Source organism: Saimiri boliviensis, chromosome 11 (assembly GCF_048565385.1).
Source record: "Saimiri boliviensis isolate mSaiBol1 chromosome 11, mSaiBol1.pri, whole genome shotgun sequence".
In the NCBI taxonomy this organism is placed as follows: domain Eukaryota; kingdom Metazoa; phylum Chordata; class Mammalia; order Primates; family Cebidae; genus Saimiri; species Saimiri boliviensis.
The window spans coordinates 34351627-34371459 of record NC_133459.1 but is presented as its reverse complement, the minus strand read 5'-3'; the positions used below and the strand labels follow the sequence as shown (position 1 = coordinate 34371459).

Genomic DNA, 19833 nt, shown 5'->3' with positions numbered 1-19833 from the left:
TAATTCTAAGACTCAGTTATTCTAAGGATTTAGTTGGAGGAGGGATTCTCCCTGATTCTTAGTGAGACAGCACAAGGCAGGCCTTGAACACCTGTTTTCTTCTATACTAACAAGAGATTAGGGCAGCTCTAGTGCTACTTAGCTAAAGGGGATTTTGAAAAGTCCTGGTGAGAGCTGGGTTTGGTGTCATGTGACTATAGTCTCAACTACTTGGGAGGCTGAGGCAGGAGGATCACTTGAACCTGGGATTTTGTCTCAAAAAAAAAAAAAAAAAAAAGGCCTGAAGAGAAAGAGGGATGAATCAGCTTAAAAGGTAGTCCTTAAAAAAATAATAATAAAAAACTGTAGATCTTCCAATTCAGAATTCTGCAGCATTTGTAAATGAATTAATATTGGTATGTATAAAGGAAAGGTCTGGAAGGTTATAGACAATTGGTGAGTGGTTACCTTTGATGGAAGGAGAGACATTTAACTCTTCATTTCTTCTATATTGTTTGTGTATGTATATATACATACACAAATTATGTATATATGTGTGTATATATATATGCATGTGTGTGTGTATATATATATATATATATATATATATATATATATATGTAGTATAACCAAATACTTTTTGCAATTAAAAAAACACACAAACACACACAATAAGAAAGTGGGGAGGGGGAGAAAGACAGACAAAGAGACCCACCCCTTCCTACTGGTATTTAAGAAAAGAATCTATCTTTCTAGAATGATGGATGCAGCTGTGTTCATAGTGGATGGTTGACTTAATGACCTCACTTGCCCCTGGCATCCATCCCATGATTGATAGGCTGCCTCAAACTCCTCAGGCTCTGTGTTCCTTTATGAGCAGGGAGCTGGAAGAAACATTCAGAATAAAGTACGTATTACAATTTCTGCAGAAGCAAAGGAATTGCATAGTTGTGTTTGGAGACACAATTGCAACTATTTTCCCATTTCTCAGTAAGCTAGTATGAAGACTCATTTGTGGATGTCAGAAACCCAGTCAAGAAATATTTCAAACTTTTTTCAAAATTGCTTCACGATATAAAGGGATGGCTGAGTTTTTTTCTATTAGAAAAAATACGAATAATACATGAGCATTGTAAAACATTCAAACAATACTAATATGTATAAAATAAACAGTGAAAGTCCTCCCTTCAAATCACACGTACCAGGGTAATAACTGCATATAATTTGACATTGGAACACATGTAAATAGGTATTTACAGGTATTTCCATTCATATTCTAATATTCATTGTTAAACAAAATGGCATCAAGCTACACATAGGAAACCATTTTTATTCTCACTTAATCTATCTTGGGCCATGTAATATAAGGTATATTTAGATTCATTTCATTCTTTTTATGGGTGCATAATATTCCACTCTGACTGTACCATAATTTATATAACAATGTCTCTACTTTTAGACATGTAAATTGGTCCTCTTTTGTGTTGTAGTGCTGCAACAGTGAATTTTTTTTTTTTTTTTTTTTTTTTTTTTGAGACAGAGTCTTGCTCTGTTGCCCAGAGTGCAATGGTGTGATCTTGGCTCTCAGCAACTTCTGCCTCCTAGCTTCAAGCGATTCTCCTGCCTCAGCCTCCCCAGTAGCTGGACTTATACGTGCGCATCACCACACCCAGCTAATTTTTGTATTTTTAGTAGAGACGGTGTTTCACCATGTTGGCCAGCCTGGCCTTGAACTCCTGACCTCGTGATCTGCCCGTCTTGGCCTCTAAAAGTGCTGTAATTACAGGTGTGAGCCACTGCGCCTGGCAACGCTGAGTATCTCTGTACACAAATATTTGGACTGTGTGTGCAAACATTTCTTTTGGACATATTTAAAAGGTTAGGCACATTTACTTTTAATAGATATCAAAATTGTTCTCTACAAAAAGGTTGTACATCCTAGAGCCTTACCCCAATTTACACTTTCTTGTTTCTTATTTCCCATTTTTCTTTCTTTCTTTCTTTTTTTTTTTTTTGAGACGGAGTTTCGCTCTTGTTACCCAGGCTGGAGTGCAATGGCGCGATCTCGGCTCACCGCAACCTCCGCCTCCGGGGTTCAGGCAATTCTCCTGCCTCAGCCTCCCGAGTAGCTGGGATTACAGGCACGTGCCACCAGGCCCAGCTAATTTTTTGTATTTTTAGTAGAGACGGGGTTTCACTATGTTGACCGGGATGGTCTCGATCTCTTGACCTCCTGATCCACCCGCCTCGGCCTCCCAAAGTGTTGGGATTACAGGCGTGAGCCACCGCGCCCGGCCCCCTATGCCTTTTTGACACCCACACGTGCTCCACACCTTACATACACCGCGTGATTTTATCCTAAAGCGAGTTTTAAAATCCCAGTCTGTAGACAGAGAAACTGGACGTCACATAAGGTAAGTGACCTGCACAGCGGGCATCGGAAGATACTCGGACGACACCAGAGACAAGGACTGGCCGTAAGGCACCCGGCGCCGCGCCCACTTTCCAACCTCTCGCGACAGTTGTACGTCATCCGAGAGCGCCGTGGAAGTCGCGCGGCCGGCGTCGCGCCAAGCTTCGCTTGGAGGTGCTGTCTCACGGGTGAGACCGGGAAGTCGGCTAGGCTCGCGTTCTGTCGGATCTGGAGCCCCTGGCCTGCCGCCACCATGGAGTACCTCATCGGTATCCAAGGCCCCGACTATGTTCTTGTCGCCTCCGATCGGGTGGCCGCCAGCAATATTGTCCAGATGAAGGACGGTGAGAGGAAGTAGGGGAGGTCGGGCCAGGCCTGGGTGTCGGGCGGCCAGAGGGAGTTCGTCGGGGGTTGAATGAGTACCAGGGAGGATCTGAGAGGTGGATGCCGGTCTGCCCTGCCCGTACTTACATTTTTTTTTTTTTTTTTTTGAGATGGAGTTTCGCTCTTGTTGCCGTGGCTGGAGTGCAGTGGCGCGATCTCGGCTCACTGCAACCTCCGCGTCCCGGGTTCAAGCGATTCTCGTGCCTCAGCCTCCCGAGTAGCTGGGATTACAGGCATGAGCCACCACCCCCGGCTAATTTTCGTATCATTAGTAGAGACGGGGGTTTCTCCATGTTGGTCAGGCTGGTCTCGAACTCCCGACCACAGGTGTGAGCCACTGCGCCCGGCCTTATTATTACTTTTTTTCAAAATAACGGAAAAAACAGGCAGACAAGTATGGGGCTCTGGCATTTGCTCCTCCGGGACTCCTAGGTCAGTGCTCTGCTCTGGCCTTGCTAAATGCTTTTTGCTTGGTGAGAGTTGCCTAAAGGGAATCAGTTTATAAATGTTTAAGCGTCTGCCCAGAACTTGGCTCTCTAGATTCCCGAATCTCTGATAAATTTCCCGTCGTTGCTAGTAATGAGGTTAGTTTGTTGGCGGCATAAGGTGGATCCTGGGGAGAGTGAGACTGTGGGACCAGAAGCTTGGCATTTCCCTTCGGCTGCCGGTATCTTCCCGTGACTCCCGATTCTTTTCCAGTTCTCCAGGGCAATGGCTGCCAGGTTTTCCTTATATTTAAGTAGTTAATGGAGTTAGGAGATTAGAGCCCTGTCATTTATTTGCCTTATCACTTTGTATAAGTTATTTCGCAGTGCCCAGATTGCCTCATCTTTAAGATTAGCAATACCAAACTCTCAAACTTGTTGGGAGGATTGAGTAAATGAGTTACGCGCAAATGCTTCGCACTAGACAGGTACTTAATAATACTAAGCACACATAGGTGCCCAAACGTATTGGTCAAATGAACATTAAGTCATCTGAACCAAAGCTTAATCCTTTTTGAACAGTAAAAGTCTTTGATCAATTAGGAAAACAAACTTAGATTCTGCAGAAAAACAACCAAAATCTTAAAATTATGTATTGAGTGATTTACTATAGAGAGACAGTATAGTATAGTATAGTATGGTATAGTATAGTATAGTATAGTATAGTATAGTATAGTATAGTATAGTATAGTATAGTAGTTATGGGCAAAATATCTGGACTCAGACTGCATAGTAAATTTGTCCATTAGTTTGAATACTAAAGCCAAATGATTTTAGCATTAAGTCGTGTCTAGGTAGAACAATAATCATTACCTTCACAGGTCTTTTGTCTCATCCCAATAATGTGTGTGAAATCGCACTGAAAAGTAGAATGTGCTTTAAGCCTACTTATGTACACAGTACTTCTAGTCATTATAAGGAATGCAATATATTACTTTAAACACATACAAGAGTCCAAGATATTAAGAAAACAAGGAAATAAATACTGCAAGATGATTTTATATGATAAAAAAGTATTACTAGTTAGTATTAGGTTGGTTTTTAAATTAATGAGTTTAAGAGCAAATCTGAAGATTAATAAAAAATATCACTATGGTATGGGAGAAAGATGAATGTGAGTTAGTTCTTGAAAAATAGTTGGAAATAATTGCACTCCACACATTCTAATTTTTCCTATAGTCTTTTCTGGTATTAAAAAAATTATGATAGAAATTTTAGTGTTTTATAATGACTTTTTTCTAACCATTTCATGATGGAGCTTGTTTAGAGTAGGCAAGAATGCTGAAAAATAGTAACCTTTTTGGGACTCCTTTTCTCCAAGTATAAAATGATAATACAACTTCCAATCAATTGTCCAGTATGTCACTTTGTAAAAACATTTTGATACTATAGACATTTCTTGAGGATTGCCAGCTTATTAAGTGGTACAACTTTTGGTTTGCTTAAATGCTGCATTGCATGCCTCTTCTCTTGGCCTATGTAAAATTGCTTTTAAGTTACTCGGAGTACTCTAGCCCACACAGAATTCTCTCTTTTCTGAATTCCTGTAGCACGTATAATCTGAACTACATTATCTAACACTGAGTATCTAATAGTGGACATGTATAGAATTCATTAGTTTTTCCTTACTTGTGAGTTAGACAGGGGTAAGTGATATTAACATTTCACACATTTGAAAATAACATTTCACACATCTGGAAACTGGGGCTTAGAAAGGACAAGTAATTTGCTGAAGTTCGGAGTGCCAAGTCCACATCATAACCAGGTCTCTTGGATTCTAGTCCTATTGGTTTTCCACAGTGTGACATGCTAATGTTGTTCATTTTGTTGTCCATTTGTTTCATGTATGTGGCTCTTGTAAGTTCCTTGTCAAGAATCTTAAATTCTCCAGGGCTACACAGGCAGTTTCCTGTTCCACTCAGGGGTCTCTTAGTATCTTTCTCTTTTATTTCTATTACATATGTTGCCCTCTGCTACTCATTGGACATACTCAGTGTTTAAAAAACATTTTTGGTCTTGTATTAAGCTAATTTCAAAATTGAACAGGTTACTGCCTAGAATTTTAGCCTTTCTTTTAAGTGTGACGTAAGTTCATTGTAAACAAGCTCCCCCCTCAAATACTAATAGCTTATTTCTTATTATAAAAATAATGCAAACTTATTGAATAATGTTTTCTTATAAAATGAGGCATGTTAAGTATAGAAGTGTTAGGAAATACTGTTACCACTGGCAGGCACCTAGAATATACCCTTCTGCTCCTTTTTCTTTGTATAGATAATATAACAAGTTTTTCTTTTATTAACAAGTTCACAAACTAACAGTCTTTAAATCTGTAGCCTTTATAACAAATAAAAGTGTGTTTGTTTAGGAGTTTTGAGGCAATTTGATATGATCTACAGGTGCATTTTGTCTTAAGTCTAAGAAGCTATATTACTGGTATCTACAACTCTGAAACACTTGTAAAGTATTTGACAGTAGCATCTTGTTCTTTAAATCCTATTAAGGGATTTTGACGTTTCAGAAGCTTTAAAACAGGAAACATGTCTCCCAGGGAAGATTATTCAGCACTATTTGAAAAATGAAAAGTGAAAGTGAGAGTGAGATAGGAAGATTTAGGTCTTTTACGAAGCTGCAGACTGAATGTGGAGTTTTCTTCCTTAGGCAATAACTGTGACCTGAATATTTATCAATCTAATCTGAATGAGTCTGGTTCAGCTAGATAAGATTAGAGTATTAGGATTTTTGTGAGGTATTTTAAATAGCTTACTATCAAAATATTCACTAGAATTTTTGCTTTAGCAATAAATTTTCTTTTTGGAAATGGAATTGGTTTATTTTTAAAAGAGATTAATATTCTCAGTTGATTGGCCAGGTGCGGTGGCTCACATCTGTAATCCCAGCACTTTGGGAGGCTGAGGTGGGTGGATCACAAGGTTAAGAGATGGAGACTATCCTGGCTGACATGGTGAAACCCCATCTCTACTAAAAATAAATAAATAAATAAATAAATTAGCTGGGCATGGTGGCACGCGCCTGTGGTCCCAGCTACTCGGGAGGCTGAGTGGAAGAATCGCTTGAACCCAGCAGGCAGAGGTTGCAGTGAGCCGAGATTGCGCCACTGCACTCCATCCAGTCTGGCAACAGAGCAAGACCCGTCACCCCCCCCACACACACACACACAAATATGTGTGTGTGTATATGTGTGTGTGTGTGTGTGTGTGTATATATATATATATATATATATATATATATATATATATATATATTCTCAGTTGATTTTCTGTTCTTTCTTGAGATGGTTCCTTAATTTTAATTGTGGCACAAGTCCTTTCCATATATGCTTTTGTACAGCTACAAATAACTAACATTTGTAGTTGTAGAAACATTTTAGGGCTTTCTTGTCGTGAGCCTAAAGATAATCACCATTGGCCGGGCGCGGTGGCTCAAGCCTGTAATCCCAGCACTTTGGGAGGCCGAGGTGGGTGGATCACGAGGTCAAGAGATCGAGACCATCCTGGTCAACATGGTGAAACCCCGTCTCTACTAAAAATACAAAAAATTAGCTGGGCACAGTGGCGCGTGCCTGTAATCCCAGCTACTCAGGAGGCTGAGGCAGGAGAATTGCCTGAACCCAGGCGGCGGAGGTTGCGGTGAGCCGAGATCGCGCCATTGCACTCCAGCCTGGGTAACAAGAGTGAAACTCCGTCTCAAAAAAAAAAAAAAAAAAAAAAAAAAGATAATCACCATTGGTTGGATTCCTTCAGTTTCTTCTGTACTGTTCCTTACATTTCAAATGCCTTTAAATACTTTAAATTGTATTTTCAACTGGTAGCTTTCATGTATATTCTCCAACTCAATTGACACTACACAATATGTTGATGCTTTAACATGAAGAGTGGAAGAGATAAATTGATACCATTACCTATTAAAATCTTCTAAAAGCAGTGATTAGTGAAATTATTCAATATACAGTCATCACTGGTATCTGTGGGGATTGGTTCCAGAATCTCTGCAGATACCCAAATCTACAGCATATTACATATGTAAATAGATACTCCTGTGTATTTTAAATCATCTCTAGATTATTTATAATACTTAATATGACATAATGCTATGTAAATCGTCGTTATATTGTATTGTTTAGGGAATAGTGACCAGAAAAAATGTCAGTACATGTTCAGGATATATGAAAGCATCTATTTTTTTTTTCTGAATAATTTTGATTCATAGTTGGTTGAATTGTGGATTCAGAATCCATGGATATGGAAGGCCAACTATAGTAATTAATAAACCTGTTTATGGTTGCATAAATAACAGGAGTCAATTTCTGTTAAGGCAATTTCTAACACGGTTTTTTTTTCTTTGAGCAGATCATGACAAGATGTTTAAGATGAGTGAAAAAATATTACTTCTGTGTGTTGGAGAGGCTGGAGACACTGTACAGTTTGCAGAATATATTCAGAAAAACGTGCAACTTTATAAGATGCGAAATGGTGGGTAAGAGTTAGAGCTTTGGTTGGCATATTAGTTTACTAGGGTTGCCATTATAGAGTCATAGAGTGGGTGGCTTAAACAACAGAAATGTATTTTCTTATACTTCTGGATGTCAGAAGTCAAAGATTAAGGTGTTTGCAGGGTTGATTTCTGAGACCTCTCTCCTTGGCTTGCAGATGGCCATTTTCTCCCTGTGTCTTCACATGGCATTTCCCTCTGTACTGTGTCTAAATTTCCTTTTCTAAGAATACCAGTCATATTGGATTAGGAACTCATTTTAATTTAATAATCTCTTAAGGATCCCTTCTCCAAATACAGTCACATTCTGAAATACTTGGGATTAAGACTTCAACATGTGAATTTTTAGAGGACAAAATTCAGCCTGTAACAATTGGTTTGTCTTTAAATTTGAATTGAAAAATAATATTCTTTAAGACTTATGTAGTTATATTTTCATTTGAGTTTTCTATGTTTTAAAAAGTTGTCTCTACCCTAAATATTCTAATTCTTCTGATCTTAAAAGATTTCCTAGCCGGGCGCGGTGGCTCAAGCCTGTAATCCCAGCACTTTGGGAGGCCGAGGCGGGTGGATCACGAGGTCAAGAGATCGAGACCATCCTGGTCAACATGGTGAAACCCCGTCTCTACTAAAAATACAAAAAATTAGCTGGGCATCGTGGCGCATGCCTGTAATCCCAGCTACTCAGGAGGCTGAGGCAGGAGAATTGCCTGAACCCAGGAGGCGGAGGTTGCAGTGAGCTGAGATTGCGCCATTGCACTCCAGCCTGGGTAACGAGAGCGAAACTCCGTCTCAAAAAAAAAAAAAAATAGATTTCCTACAATAATACTAGAGCAGAGAACTATTATAACACTGATAGTTGGACATTTGATAGTTGGTAGAGAAAACTAACACCATTGGCCTGGTGTAGTGGTTCACACCTGTAATCCCAGTAATTTGGGAGGCCCAGGCGGGAGGATCACTTGAGCCCGTGAGTTTAAGACTAGCCTGAGCAACATAGTGACATGTCATCTCTACAAAAAAAAATTTTTAATTAGCTGAGTGTGGTGGCATGCACCTGTAGTCCTAGCTACTCAGGAGGCTGAGGCAGGAAGATCATTTGAGCTCAGAAGGTTGAGGCTGCAGTCAATTATGATTGTGCCACTGCACTCTGGGAGGCAGCAAGACTCTGTCTCTAAAAAAAAAATGTTTAAATCAACCCCCCCCAAAAAAAAACCCCAAAAAACTAACACCAACTTGGAGGTAGGGATGGTAGTATCAGACTTTCAAGTGTTAGATATTTCAGAGGATGTGATTTTTAGTTTAAAAGTATCTGAATCTGGCCAGGCAGAGAGGCTTACACCTGTAATCCCAGCACTTTGAGAGGCTGAAATGGGAAGATCACATGAGGTCAGGAGTTTGAGACCAGCCGAGGCAACAAAGAAAGACCCTGGCTCTATAAAAAATAAAAAATAGTGGTACTTGCCTATAGTCCCAGCTACTCAGGAAGCTGAAATGGGAAGATCGCTTGAACCCAAGAGTTCAAGGTTACAGTGATCCATGACTGTGCCACTGCACTCCAGCCTGTGTGACAGAGTGAGACCCTGTCTCAAAACAAACAAAAAAATCTGAATCTCAGAGTCAAAAAACCTAGGTAAACCTTGGCTTTACTATTTTCTATGTGATGAGTGATTTGTTTTCTCTGGGCCTTTATTTTCCTTATCTCTAAAATGAATTCTAATAATACTAATGAATAATATATATGAAAATGCTTTGTAAACTTAAAGCATTGTGTAACTAACTGTAGGTATTTACTATGCCATAAAAGGGTTTTACCTTACTCTCTGATAGGTTCCCGTCTAGAGAGATAATTAGGACTATTGTGAAGTACTTTGTAAGCTCTCTCTGGGGCTAATAAACTTTTATCCACTGGGAAAGCCTCCCTGTCAAACAATACTAGCCACTAGGCCTCTGATCCAGGAACGTTTGTAGTGGTGTTCTAGCAGAGAAAAACTTATTTCCACTTACTTCACAGTTCAATAACAACGTTATACACTGCACTGGTATAATAATACTGTGAAGGAACTTAATTTGACTATATTTGCATGTGTAAAATGCCTCAAGATCTATTCACATAGTTTTTTGGGTAGTGGATTTAGCATTTGTATTCAATTCCATAAATATTTTTGAGGGCCTATTCTATAGTAAGCATTCTGCTTAATATTGCAGAGAATTCAAAGATCAATAAGGCTTAGTCCCTACATTCAGGAACATAATGCACATGGTACTTAGGTGTACGCAGGTTTAGAATATTTCAAGAATTTTGCTTTTTTTCCCAGTGGTTCCACTTTTTGCCTCCATAACAAATGAAGTATGTCAGTAATGCTTCTGAAGTCCAGTAGGTACAGTATTATTTCACTGGCTGTCCTGAGACAGGGAGAAGAGTGAACAAGGGTAGCAAGAGTTGTTTATTACTTGAGTTTTAGGGTCTAAAGTAAGTGCACAGAACATATTTGGTTAAAATTGCCCTTAAAGATCCTAAAATTACCTGTTAAGTACAGTTTTGTATATGTAACTCTATATCATAATTCTTATGTAAGTTAAAGAACTGAGCCAAAATAAGGGAAAGAAAGAGAAAATCTATATGCAGATAATTAGGCATGACTTTTCTGCCTTTAGCATAATGATCAGATCATTAGTTGTGTTTAGGGGTTTAGGTAAAGAAATGAATAGTATTCCCATTTGTCTGGGTTGCTGCTGCTTCCCCCCCCCCGCCAACCCTTTTTTGAGGCATGGTCTCAGAATTTCTGTCACTCAGGTTGGAGGGCAATGGTACAGTTTCAGCTCACTGCAACTTCTTACTCCTGGGCTCAAGTGATTCTCATGCCTCAGCCTCCTGAGTAGGTGGAATTACAGACACACCACCAAGCCTGGCTAATTTTTTGTATTTTTAGTAGAGACAGAGTTTCGCTATGGTGGCCAGACCGGTGTTAAAACTCCTCAAGTGATTGACCTACCTGGACCTCCCAGAGTGCTAGGATTACAGGTGTAAGCCACTGTGCCTGGCCTCTTTTTATTTTTTGTTTTTTGAGACAGGGTCTCACTCCTGTTGCCTGGGCTGGAGTGCAGTAGCACAATCATGGCTTATTGCAGCCTTGACTTCCCAGGCTCAGGTGATCCTCCCACCTCAGCCTCCCAAGTAGCTGGGAAAACAGGTGCGCACGACCACCCCTGGCTAATTTTTATATTTTTAGTAGAGATGGGGTTTCACCTTGTCCAAAATGGTCTTAATCTCCTGGGTTCAAGCAATCTGCTTGCCCCAATTTCCCAGAGTGCTGTGATTACAGACATGGGCCACTGTGCCTGGCCAAGGGTTGCTTTCATCATGATTTAATATGAAGTAATGGATTTGTGAGGCTAAAGTACAATAATACATGTGAAAAGATAGCCTAGAACCTGAAACGTATTTGCTGCTCAATAAATATTTGTTAGAATTTTGATCTAAATCTCTCCTAATTTAACAGTGGTATTTGAAATGTTGTAAGCAATTACTTAACCACATTGCTGTGTGTCTTTCCATACTGACATTTTCTGTGTGGGTCCACTGAGTTATGGATCATTCTTGTGCCTTTTGGCACTGGTCCTAATTTACAGGGGGATTAAGCTCCAAAGTGAATGCATTATTACATGCACACCTGACGTTATTCCTCTGGGTTGTACCTTTGTTGGTATGACAACTTTTATTTTTGAAGTTTTAACACTTGAGATACTCTATTTTTTAAAATATTGCAGAATGATGGAAATGTTCCCCCCAACCCCGTGGCTTGTACTTTTGAAAGTCATACTTCTTAAGCCGGGCACGTTGGCTCAAGCCTGTAATCCCAGCACTTTGGGAGGCTGAGGCGGGTGGATCACGAGGTCGAGAGATTGAGACCATCCTGGTCAACATGGTAAAACCCCATCTCTACTAAAAATACAAAAAAAATTAGCTGGGCATAGTGGCACATGCCTGTAATCCCAGCTACTCAGGAGGCTGAGGCAGGAGAATTACTTGAACCCAGGAGGCGGAGGTTGCGGTGAGCCGAGATCGCGCCATTGCACTCCAGCCTGGGTAACAAGAGCGAAACTCCGTCTCAAAAAAAAAAAAAAAAAGAAAGTCATACTTCTTAATAAATAAGGGATGACTCTGAGGTAGTCCTAATTTCTAGCCTTTCTTTTCCCAGTATCCTTTTTCATTTTTTTAGAGACAGAGTTTTGCCCTGTCACCTACGCTGGAATGCAGTGGCACAATCACAATTCACTGCAGCTTTGAACCCCTGGGGTCAAGGGATCCTCCCCACTCAGCCTCCTGAGTAGCTGGGACTACAGGCATGTATTACCATGACTGGTGAATTTTTAAAAAAATTTTTATAGAGATCAGATCTTGTTATGTTGCCCAGGCTAGTCTCAAACTCCTGGGCTCAAGCGATCTGCTCACCTTGGCTTCTCAGAGCTCTGGATTATAGGCATGAGCCACTGTTCCTGGCCCCAATATCCTTTTTAAAATAAACTTTAAAAAAATTGGCATCTAAGACGTCTTTTTTTCCCACTACCTGTGTATTTGTGCCCCTTTCCTTCTATGGCAGAAACCACAGTGTGTTGATGAATGAATAGTTTAAGCAAGGCTACAAGTTTCATTCCACTATAAAACTGGTTCTGTTTGTGGCCAAGAATTGCCATCAGTACTAACCAGCTATTCACAGCTGTTGCATGAGGAAAGGGACTAGAGGAGGAACGTACCCCTCAGTCTATGGGCTTTGTGTACTGAGTGTACAAAAGATGGTGGGTTTTAAGAGCAGGGGTAAAACAAACAAAAAAAAATTTAAAAAAAAGAGCAGGGGTAGTGAATAATTTGGGGCACTGTTATTCCTTCTGTTTTACTTTAAGTATGACTCTTTATCTCTTCTACCAGGATATGAATTGTCTCCCACCGCAGCAGCTAACTTCACACGCCGAAACCTGGCTGACTGTCTTCGGAGTCGGGTACATGATACGTCAGACATTGTTAGATAAGAGCAGAAAAATCCCTTGTGCTTCTTTTATATTCTCATTATACATGAGTTGTATATTTACCCTTTTTTGGCCTTCCAGAACCCTTCCCATTGCTACTTGTTCATTCTTCAGTCCAACTGTCTTTGTGCACAGTTGTTATTAATAATTACAGCTCAAAGGGCAAATATTCATTTCAGAGAATTGGTTGGGACACACCGATATGAAGGCCTGTGACAACCTAACCATTTTTTTTTCCCTAAAAACTATTTTTTAGAGCAGTGTTAGGTTCACAGCAAAATTGAGAGGAAGTGTAAAGATTTCCCACACTCCCCCCAACCCACATGTATAGCATACTCCATTATCAGCATCTTCCACCAGAGTGGCACATTTGTCACAAATGATAAGCCTATATTGACAGTAATCACCCAACGTCCATGGTTTACTTTAGGGTTCATTATTGTTGTTGTGCTTATGAGTGTGGACAAATGTATAATGACATGTGTCTACCATTACAGGATACAGAGTATTTTCATTGCCCTAAAAATCCTTTGTACTCTACTTACTCATTTTTCCCAATCCCCTCAACTCCTGACAACCACTTATCTTTTTACTTTCTCTATAGTTTGCCTTTCCCATCATGTCATGTGGTTGGAATCATTGATTATGCAGCCTTTTCAGATTGGCTTCTTTTATTTGGTAATACACATTTAAGGTCCCCCCATGTCTTTTCATAGCTCATTTCTTTTTAACGTTGAAAAATATTCCATTGTCAGGCTGGGCACAGTGGCTCATGCCTGTAATCCCAGCACTTTGGGAGGCCAAGGCGGGCAGATTATGAGGTCAGGAGTTCGAGACCAGCCTGGCCCACATGGTAAAACCCCATCTCTACTAAAAATACAAAAATTAGCCTGGCATGGGGCAGGTGCCTGTAATCCAAGCTACTTGGGTGGCTGAGGCACAAGAATCACTTGAACCCAGGAGGCGGAGGTTGCAGTGAGCCGAGATCACATCACTGCACTCCAGCCTGGGTGACAGTGTGAGACTCCATCTCAAAAGATGCAGCACTATGTTAAGGATTTAATGCATTAAAGATTGTGTAGTATGTGCTAGGAAAGTTCATATGGTTGCTAAAGGTGTGCATTATTCCCCTCCCACAGGGACTAAATAAATAGAGCCTTACCATGTGATCTCACCCCCTGTGCCTGTTTACTCATCTATGAAATGGAGATAACTTCCTAACCCCACAGGAGTGCCAGGAAAATGAATGCTTGTAAATCATAATATTTAACATTCATATGACTTTTGCCCAAAGCATTTTGCTTAATAATTTAATCTACTCACTATTCCACTGAGAAAGATAGTAGTTAATTCCCTATCACTGAGATGAAGAGAAAGGCATAAAGTGGCAAAGGGACTAGCTCCAAGTCACACAGCAGGTCAGACAAAGCTAAAATAATGGTGCCATAATTATTTGGCTGTTCTGCCTTAAGGTCGGCTCTTTGGTTCTTCAGTAGTATTTCTAGAACACTGGTGCTGTTCATATTTTTATTATAGTTTGAGTTTTCATCTGTACTTGCTTAAAATAAGTTTTTGTTTTTTCTTAAAGCTACTTACTGCAGATCTACAAAGCAGTTTTTTTTTAGTGCCTAATAATCTTGGACTGATAATTTCTCAATAAATAGTAGCTTTTCGTACTAGCTTTGATCAAGAGCTTGTACAATCTGAGGGATCATGAAGTCTGAAGAGAAGCTAGAGACACATAGGATTGAGAGGAGGAGGTAAATTTACATACATTGTTTTGACCTGGGTGAAAGACCAGTAGTCTTTTCTTTAAAAAACAAAAATTTATTTATTTATCTATTTATTTTTCTCTTCCAAGGTCATAGTCACCAAGGGGTCTTTTCTTGTTCACTCTTCCTTGAGAAAGGAAAATGGGTCAGACATTAGCTTTCCTGTCACCCAGAAGTTCCTCTAGTGTTCAGCATTCCATAGCTTGCCATGTACAATGTTCCTCTGACTTATCAAGCAGAACTGAAATAAGAATTCCAGCTTTGGGCACAATAAATACTGTAATAAATATTGCAGACATTAAGTGAATTAAGCTCCTTTTTAGAATTGAGATAAGAGTGGCAGTGTGCTTCATGCAAATGAAGTGAATCCGGTTTAATCCTCTCCTAGCAGAAATGTTTGATGTCTTAGCAAACAAATATCCCTTGTAGACAGTGACATAAGGCTCTCGTAAATACTGACTGCCTCTGCCTGAGCTTCTGCAATAGGTACAATCTCTGCTCCCCCATCTCCCTATCAAAATAGAGTTCTAAAATACGAATTTATATTTTAGTCATTTAATTCTGGGAAGAGAGATTTGTTTGTCAGTGTTCCTAATAAGTGCAAAATCACCAAATTTGGTATATTTACTTGGTCACACCAGTTGACAGATGTGAGTCATTTTGGGTCAGCCAGTTACCATGTGTAACTTTTGTGTCTGTAGCTCAAATTGTCTGATTTCTAATTTGCTCTGTATATGTGTGGTTGTTTAGTTGGGAGGACATTTATTACCACCGAATATATATTGAGTCTTACATAAACTGGTTCATTAAAATATAGGCAATTTAGCATTGTGGTTAAGAGCATAGTCTCTGGAATTGGACTACCTGGTTTGAATATTTGCTTACTGACTTAGTAGCAGGATGTCTTTGGACAAATTCTAAGCTTAATTTTTCTACTTACAGAATGATAGCGCCAACTTCAAAAAGTTATGAGGTAATGATGCAAAGCTCTTACTTAGCATATGTATGCCATATATAACTGATTAATAAATCACTTTTTTTTTTTTTTTTTGAGACATGATCTCACTCTGTTGTCTAGGCTGGAGTGCAGTGGTGTGATCACAGCTCACTGCAGCCTCTTGACCTTGCAGTCTCAAATGATCCTCTCACCTCAGCCTCCCTGGCAGCTGGGACTGTAGGTGCATGCCACTATGCCTGGTTAGTTTTTTGTAGAGATGGGATTTCTCCATGTTGCCAGGCTGGTCTCGAGCTCCTGGGCTCAAGCATTCCTCCCACTTTGGCTTCCCAAAGTGCTGGGATTACAGGCATGAGTCACCATGCCCAGCCTGCTTTTGTTTTTATGCTGCTATTGCTGTTTGATTGAAGAAGCAGTTTAATGGCTATAAGTTAGTTTTTTATGGGGGATTACTTGTTGTGGTTTTTTTTTTTTTCTTTTTTTTCTTTCCTTTTTTTTTTTTTTTTTTTGAGATAGGGTCTTGCTCTGTCACCTAAGACATGGCACAGCTTCAACCTCCCGGGCTCAAATGACACTCCCACTTCACCCTCCCAAGTAGCTGGGACTACAGGCACCAAGCCATCAAGCTGGTATTGATAGGGAAAATAGAAGTAAAATAACATTGAATATATATTACATGCTAGAATTTTTCTAGCTCTACACAGTTCAGTATGGTAGCCAACTAGCCATATGTGGCTATTTAAATTTAAATTAATTAAAATTAAACAAAATTTAAAATTCAGTTTTCAGAAGAAAATCTCCTGGTGGACTTTGCCTGAGTGCTAAAGAAACTTCAGTTTCTTTTTTTAAAAAAATTCAGTTCCTCAGTCACAGCCACATTTCAGGTACCCAATAACCACATGTGGCTAACAGCTGCTGTGTTAGATATCACAGATATGGAACATATCCATCATCATAGAAGTTCTCTTGGACAGTGCTATTGTAAATACTTACATATGTATCTGTTATTAAGTATCCTTATTATAACACCATAAAATGTATTATGACCCCATTTTACTTTCAAGGATGTTAAGTACTTCTCTTGTATATATTTCCAAAGCACATATATAGTATGTAAAAGGGTAAGTTAAGATTTCAGCTTCAAATGTCAAACTCTTTTATGCTATCTTCTTTATTAATTAGTAGACTAAAGTACAAATATGTTTGTGCATTTAGGGAAACATGAAATGTTCAGTGTTGTTAAAATGTCAAAATCATGAATAGTATTGTATAGGTAAGTTATGAAAATGTGTCCATTGTAGGTTTTCAATAAGTGTTTGCTGAATAAGTGTCATCCAGCTAGGTTTATATATTCTGCTGAGAATGTTAATAATGCATTTATACACTGGAAGGGAATTCTTAATGAATGGAATATTGGAAGAAGTATTCTTAATAAATGAATGTTAATTCTTTTTTTTTTTTTTTTTTTTTTTTCTGAGAAGGAGTTTTCGCTCTTGTTACCCAGGCTGGAGTGCAATGGCGCGATCTTGGCTCACCGCAACCTCCGCCTCCTGGGTTCAGGCAATTCTCCTGCCTCAGCCTCCTGAGTAGCTGGGATTACAGGCACGCGCCACCACGCCCAGCTAGTTTTTTGTATTTTTAGTAGAGACGGGGTTTCACCATGTTGACCAGGATGGTCTCGATCTCTTGACCTCGTGATCCACCCGCCTCAGCCTCCCAAAGTGCTGGGATTACAGGCTTGAGCCACCGCGCCCGGCTGAATGTTAATTCTTAAAAGAATTAAAGGCATGAAATCATCAGAAGATAAAAAAAGGCAGATGGGAAAGTTCAGAAGATTTCATTTTAGTTATTTAAATACGTATGTACATTTAAGATGATCTCTTCTTGGTTAGACCCCAAAGGGCAGAAAAAGGGCTTATACTATGCTTAGGGCTTGCTTGGTTAGGCCAGGAATGGTGGGTCACTTGTGTAATCACAGCATTTTTGGAGGCTGACGTGGGTGGATCACTTGAGCCCAGGAGTTCAAGACCAGCCTGACCAACATGGTAAAACCCTGTCTCTACTAAAAATACAAATACTCAGATATGATGGCACACACTTGTAATCCCAGTTACTCAGGAGGCCGAGGCAGGAGAATAGCTTGAATCCAGAAGGTAGAGGTTGCAGTGAGCCAAGATAGCATCACTGTACTCCAGCCTGGGTTACAGAGCAAGACTCTGTCTCAAAAAAAAAAAAAAAGAAAGAAAGAAAAGGCTTGCTTGCTTACAGTTTGACTAATGTTAGAGAGTGATGAATTAAGGGACTATTTCTTAAAATGAATTATGTGACATATTTGGTATAGACCATCTGAATGGCCTAAAATTATCTCCATTTAACAGACAGAGAGAGAGGTGTAAACCAGGCAAATCTGGTGTCTTTGGGAACGTGAAATTTTGTGGCAAGGCTTATAGTAGGATGCTGGCCTCCACAATGTGTAATCTTTAGGTTTCACTGCTGCTACTCACTGGCCAAAGAGTTTTCATAGAATTTTTTTCTGAAGTTTTCATGAGCCTTTGGTCATTTATCTTTTTATCTGTTTACTTGTAAATGCTTAGCAAGTAAACAGTAGAAATAATGGGTTGAAAAGATATCCAGCCTGATGTAGTGGTTTTCAGACTTTATTCGGTGAAGCTGCTTCAGGATACTCACCAAGGAAGACCACTGTGCCACACTTTTTTTTTTTTGAGGCAGAGTCTTGCTCAATCACCAAGCCTGGAGTGCAGTGGTGCGATCTCAGCTCACTGCAACCTCCGCCTTCTGGGTTCAAGCTATTCTTTTGCCTCAGCCTCCTGAATAGCTGGGATTACAGAAACCCAATACCATACCTGGCTAATTTTTGTATTTTTAGTAGAGATGGGTTTTCACCATGTTGGCCAAGCTGGTCTCGACTCCTGACCTCCAGTGATCCACCCACCTCGGCCTCCGAAAGTGCTAGGATGATAGGCATGAGCCACCGCGCCTGGCCAAGTGTGCAACACTTCAGTTCTGCCTCATATAGCTCAACTCGGCTTTTATCTATTTGATAGATAGGAATTCTAGGTAAGGTTTTATTTGAAAAGGTGCCTTCATTGTTCCCTTACTACCAAAGAGCCCTGCAGTAGGAGATTTAATGGTAGCTGTGCTGTGAGTTTGTTGAAAACCTTGGAAGAATGAGCAAGCATTTGATTGGATGGTTTTTAGGGTTTCTTCCAGTCTCCACATAGCATGGTTTAAAGATCTCATGTCAAGACCATAACCAGACTTGAATTTTTTTGTGAAAGGGAAAAGAATATGTAGGAAAGGATTTCAGGTCTTAGTCATTTCCAGCAGTGACCAAGGCTTATCCCCACACTCTGGCCTTAATTTGAGGGTGTTTGGTCTGGTTAGTAGTAGGCATGTATAGTGTCCTCCTGTCCAAGAAGATTACTGTTGCTTTGAGCCTTCTGTTCTGACCACGAGAATTATTCTCCTCATGCCTTAGGCGGCTGGCACAAAGACATCTGTTTATTGGTATCAGTGAAGTCATGTGAACAGATGGCCCAGGTGAAACCTTGACTTTGTGAGTCTTGTCCCCTATATACTACCAACCATTTGTTACATGTGATTGAAATATCACTAACAAGGGTAATTTCACATGCTTTTTGGCAAATGTGGTTAGCAGGATGTGACATGACGCAGCACTGCCGTCTTCCTCCATGCGCCATCTCCCTTGGGGCCTCATCTTCTCTACTTGCCCCTGTCTCACCCATGCCGAGGCTTGCCTTCAGCTCACCTGCTCCAGATGGGCAGCACAGTGGGAGGACACTGGCAAAGGCAGATGTGTTTATTTTCCGGAGACAAAATGTTGTGCTGCTGCAGATGGCAGTGCCTTGGAGCAAGTGGCAGCCTTTGACACCACTGCCACACAGCCTGGGCATCTTGACAGAGCTGGCTTACTTTCGGTGATGGGGAAATTCAAAAATACAAATCAAAAACCAAAACCAAGATGTTTATTATGCAGCTCCTGGACTTTCATTGCAAGCAGCAGCCCTTTTAGACCTGGGGAGTGGTTTTCTTCCCTACCAAACCTTAGTCAGCTAGTGAGGTAACTCTGGATTTTCACTATAGGCCAAGAGTTATGTATCTGTTCAGTACTTTTGCCTCCCAGCCTTAACAGGACTTAAAATAAAAACTGGAAACATGCGGCTACGTTTAGATGGATATTCAGTTTGATTTTGCAAAACATATGTGTATCCTAGGTCACATCTCTCAGGAGTCTCTTAGGATTGGGGGTGGCTGATGTTAGTC

At 40.1% G+C, this 19833-nt stretch overlaps 1 protein-coding gene across 1 annotated transcript in view; it reads left to right on the top strand.

The window, feature by feature from the left end:
• The first annotated feature begins 2553 nt into the window (after nt 1-2553).
• Nucleotides 2554-19833, top strand: part of PSMB2 (proteasome 20S subunit beta 2) — a 38114-nt gene continuing 20834 nt past the window's right edge. Inside the window, exons 1-3 of the mRNA XM_003937517.3 lie at nt 2554-2736; nt 7632-7754; nt 12704-12774. Coding sequence (XP_003937566.1) covers nt 2646-2736; nt 7632-7754; nt 12704-12774 — 285 coding nt within the window. The 5' untranslated portion in view covers nt 2554-2645. The remainder of the gene's footprint in view (nt 2737-7631; nt 7755-12703; nt 12775-19833) is intronic.